The 5,000-nt window shown below is 43.7% G+C and overlaps 1 protein-coding gene across 4 annotated transcripts in view; it reads left to right on the top strand.

Moving 5' to 3' along the window:
- The window catches only part of LOC306927522 (actin filament-associated protein 1-like 1), a 34,403-nt gene that overhangs the window by 7,711 nt on the left and 21,692 nt on the right, over positions 1-5,000 (top strand). For 3 of the 4 annotated variants that reach the window (XM_079507286.1, XM_079507284.1, XM_079507283.1), the window contains exons 2-6: positions 668-796; positions 3,493-3,573; positions 3,816-3,904; positions 4,185-4,305; positions 4,586-4,681. In XM_079507286.1, coding sequence (XP_079363412.1) covers positions 673-796; positions 3,493-3,573; positions 3,816-3,904; positions 4,185-4,305; positions 4,586-4,681 — 511 coding nt within the window. In that variant the 5' untranslated portion in view covers positions 668-672. The remainder of the gene's footprint in view (positions 1-667; positions 797-3,492; positions 3,574-3,815; positions 3,905-4,184; positions 4,306-4,585; positions 4,682-5,000) is intronic. The other variant, XM_079507285.1, reaches the window with a different exon arrangement.

Here is a 5,000-nt window from a genome sequence, read left to right as displayed (position 1 = left end):
TGCGTGCGTGCGTGCGTGCGTGCGTGCGTGGTGGGGTGGGGTGGGGTGACAACATCAGTGTGTAATTGTGTTGCCTCAGCGTGGCAGGGTGGCTAGAGAGATGTGGTGTGACAGGCAGGTCACAGAGCTGACCCTGAAACAGCTGGAGGACTCTAATGCTGCTCCTTTGTCACATGACCGCACCGTTGCACATTTTCACACATGCATTGAGTGAATATCCTTAACCTAGTGATACTGTAGTTCATCATTTATCTACATATGTCAGAAGTGTATATTTTCTTTATCACATTGTACTGAAGCTATATCTTCTTTATGTTTTTGCCTTGTTTATGTTTTTATCTTGTTTTGTTTAATATGTTTGTTTTTTTACTACATTTGAGAAGCAAACTAGGCCTGTAACAATCAATTATTTTCTCACAAATCTTCTTTTTGATTCGTCATACAACATAGCAAAAACATTCAAACGATTATTTGGTTAAAGTTATTTTTTATTTGATTAACTGTTGCAGCCCTAACTAAGAACAAACTTCAGCTTTAAGCTACAGGGAATGGCCATGGAGCAAGACACTGAAGCCCGATCTACATGGCCATAAGTCTTTTATCGTAAATGTTCTGTGTGTAGCTTTTTGTCCCCTAATATCCCGGTGTGTTTGTTGTGGTCATTCAGCAGTGATGGAGCGTCTAGTGAACGAGCTCGGTGGTCTGTTGAAGATGCTGGACCAGGAGGAGGTCAGCCCTGCCACCGCAGACAAGATGGCCTCCGTACGCAACCTCCTGGAGACACTGCAGCCCAAAGGTAGAGCGGATGGAGAGAGGGAAGGAGAGATTAAATTCCTTTATTTAAACTATGCTATCCCAAGAACGGTTCTTCACACACTATACAATATAGTTAAGTTCATATAATGATATTCTCACATACAGTAGGAGCTGCAGTGGCTCAAGGGTATAGAGTGGCCGGTAGAGCAGCCGGATGGGAACCGCGAGGTTCCAAGTTCAATCCTGGGCTCCCCAAGAGTTACTGTGAAAGTGTCCTTGCATGGTTTCCTCTGCGATCTGTGTATGAATGTGTGTGTGAATGGGTGAATGTATTAATGCACAATCCTTGTAAAGTGCTTTGGATAAAATACTTGGGCCCAATACTTCCATGAACATTGAACATAAGGCCAGCAATTTCGTTTTAAACTCACAGTTAATCACCTCTGGTGTATTTCTGAGCCAGGCAAACAGGCTTGAGAAACACTCATGCTGTCAATCCATATTGGTTCTCTTATTGAAAAGCCAATTCAAAACCCAACACTTGCCAACTAGCTGCAAATACAGCAACACCTAATAGGGGTGAGGCATTGATTTAGTCTTACTGTAGGTCAGGGTTAAGGCCTGGCACAGAGTTACTGGCCAGGATGCAGAAGCTCTTCTGAACTGAGGCGTGACGTCCACAGAGAGCTCTTCTGAACTGAGGCGTGACGACGAAAGAAAAAGTCTGTTGAGAAATTTTGAAACAATTTTGAAACATTTTATTTTAATCTTTTACAATTAAATTGTCTTATGGCCAACATGTTGAACGTGGTTGAAGTCAGGGATTTTCCCTTACAGAATGTCTGTGTATCTTCAAGTTCCTAGCATATTTGTGTGCACAAGGGAAATGAAGTTGGTTGTGATTCCAATCATGATATGTGACCAACAGTGGCCTCCAGTGCACAAGACAAAGCCCATGGCTTTTGTTTAGCCCAGGGATAGACATGGTAGATCCTTGTTTATCTCTCTCTGCCATATAAGGATGAAGGCGAGGATAGAAGCATGGATGTGAGAGGATAACGGGCTTTGATGCTGTAAGATCAGAATTAGAGGAATTAGAGGAAGGACAACGGTAAATGACTGTGTGTTCTTGAACAAGCAGCAAATCTCCAGCAAGCTCCCAGAAGTGGTGTTCTGTGGCTGGATCCGAACCCAGACCTCCGCCATGGAGGGAACGACAGGAAAGGAAAGAGGAATTTCCCTTTGGGATGAATGCAAACTCTAAATTAAAAAAATCACACCCGTGTGAACTGAGTGGCGCAATGTCTTATATAGCCTGATCAGCTGTGGTCACTGACGTAATGTCAGTGACGTAATGTCTCATTCCGGCCAATGAACTGGGTGACCATAGCAACCATGCTCATTTTTTGGTACGAACAGACAGACACGTAAACTAACAAAGCCAGTTGTAGGAGTGGTTTACACCACTCAAAAATCTAGCAAGCAGCTGAACTACTGTTGGGATATTATAATTCTGTTTAATTTAAGGTCAATAGACCCCACAGTAAATCGTGGGTTTGTTACAATGCAGAAAACTAAAGCTGATTCAGAAGGTCTTCTGGCTAGTCAGGGAGCGTTGGCAAACGTACCCATAAGATAAGTTGCATAACATGTCCCTGTGCTAGAGAGAGGCTTGTGTGTTTTGCTGTCTGAGATACCGGTAAGCCCACAGCTGTCCTAACTGAAAACAGCAGCTCATGGTAGGAATCGCAACAGCCTTTTATTTTCTCTGTACAAACAGAGCTCAGTCTAAAGACCAGATAAGTGTCCCCTCTTTTGAACAAACCAAAATGTTCTACATTTCAAACCAGTAAGCCAGTAATCCCCAAATCAGCCACAAATATAAACAAGGATCTAACAAGAACACAATTTGCAAAATGTGATTTCACCAATGATGGTGATAGTGGGTTTTGCGAGGCTAATTGACTAATTATTACTAATTAGATGGATTAGGAAACCGTGTACCAGGTACACTACAGAAATCTTGCTTGGCCCTCAGCACTTGGACTGGCCGGGAATTAGCATGGTGGAAGACCTTTTAACAGGTCTAGATATAAGTGTAGTCAAAGTGCACTAATACTATGTCAACAACATGTATAAAAAGTAAACTGTCCAAAATGTACATAGGCTATGTACCCTCACTGCCTCAGTAGTGTGCGTAGAATTAAGTACACACACACACACACACACACACACACACACACACACACACACACACACACACACACACACACACACACACACACACACACACACACACACACACACACACACACACACACACACACACACAGTAGGAGTCTGTTACATAATGCATGTCAAACTGGGGGTCCTTCAAATGAAGGAAGGTTGAGAATCACTGGACAACAGAATGTTCAGAAGGTGCTGATGAAGCTGTTCTCTGGGTCTGACCCGCTGTTGCAACCAGAGAGAGAGAGAGAGAGAGAGAGAGAGAGAGAGAGAGAGAGAGAGAGAGAGGTGATTTATGCGGGTGGAGGGGGGGATTAACCAAAAATAGCAGATCTACAAGCTTGTGTATCTGCTATTTTTGAAGAGATTTGGTGTGTAGACAGAAATAGTGAACAGAACAGTGCAATTGTGTAACTCAAGTCCAGTTTTCTGAGATTACCGGTCTCAGAGACTACAGTGTGTTGGTGTTTGTTTTTTCATGTTTCTCTCCTCTAATTCCTCCTCCAGGGAACGGCTCCGACGTTTACATGAACAGCTGTCTGTACAGCAACGGCACCAGCTTCGTAGAGTCGCTGTTTGAGGATTTCGGTGAGCATAAATCAATGGCGATCACAGAGGATATAGAACCACATAATGAGAGGCTCTCGCCAGAGATGCCTTATTTGTGGGCGGAAATAAACGTATAATCGCGCAGTATAATTATCGCCATATGTTATAAATATAACTGTCTGGTCTTTTCTCATCTCAGTTCATGATGATGATGATGATGATGGTGATGATGGTGATGATGGTGATGGTGAAGGTGACTAACCTTCTTGTTGCTCCACCAGACTGTGATTTGCACATGCTCAGTGCGTCCCCCGTAGAGCAGAAAGAACAGCAGAAAGAGGAGGAAGAGAAAACTCACCTGAATAAATCTGTAAGTCTGTCTGTCTGTCTGTCTGTCTGTCTGTCTGTCTGTCTGTCTGTCTGTCTGTCTGTCTGACCGCTTTAGCCCCGTTTTATACTTGAACTGAAGCTTACTGAATGAAGATCTGCTATACTTATACTAACTGTAAACAAAATCGTAATAAACATATCTAAAAGGGATAATATTGTATTCTCTGATACATTCTTCGGCTTGCAGGAGTTATCATAATATTAACAGCCTGTTTGAACCATTGGGTTTGACCTGTGGTTGTGATTGGTCGGTTCCCCAGACACCTACGGACACGCCCCCTCCTCCCGTGCCGATCACGCCACTCCCTGACGATTACTATGAGGAGGCGGTTCCCCTGGACCCTGGCTCCACCCCTCAGTACTTCAGTACCACCATGCATAGTTAGTCCACACCACACACACACAATAACATGTTTTTTTCCCCCAGTTTTTCTGGATTAACCATGTCGTGTCATCATTTCCTAACAAGAAATGTTTTATTTTGTATCTCTTGTGTTTTAGATACATTTTAATTGGGATTATTTGACTGATTATTTTAACCCACAAATCAGTAGTTGCCATTTATCCACAGATGCATCAGTAATTCTTCTTCTTCTGTCACACACACATCTCTCGTCTCCTACTCGTCTCCTCTCCTCTCTACTCCTCTCGTCTCCTCTAGGTTGCAGTACTAGTAACTCATTGGAGGATACCTACTATGAGGATGCAGATAATAATTATCCCAGGACCAAGATCAACGGTCCTCCTAAGAACTCCTGTACGTCCGTCTGTCTGTCTGTCCGTCCGTCCGTCCGTCCTTCCGTCCGTCCGTCGGTCCGTCGGTCCGTCCGTCCTTCCGTCCGTCCGTCGGTCCGTCGGTCTGTCTGTCTGTCTGTCTGTCTGTCTGTCTGTCTGTCTGTCTGTCTGTCTGTCTGTCGGTCGGTCGGTCGGTCGGTGGTATGGTAGTATAGTATTTCCAAATTTCAGTAGATTTGTATTATTATTACAAAACATGCAGTAACCACTTCAGCCCTATATACACAGTACATTTAGGTCATTCCAAATTCGGTCAAAATAGACGATCTGCAAGCTCATGC

Source organism: Electrona antarctica (assembly GCF_951216825.1).
Source record: "Electrona antarctica genome assembly, chromosome: 8".
Classification (NCBI taxonomy): Eukaryota; Metazoa; Chordata; class Actinopteri; order Myctophiformes; family Myctophidae; genus Electrona; species Electrona antarctica.
The sequence above is the reverse complement of the archived record's forward strand: the minus strand, read 5'-3'. Positions and strand labels throughout refer to the sequence as shown.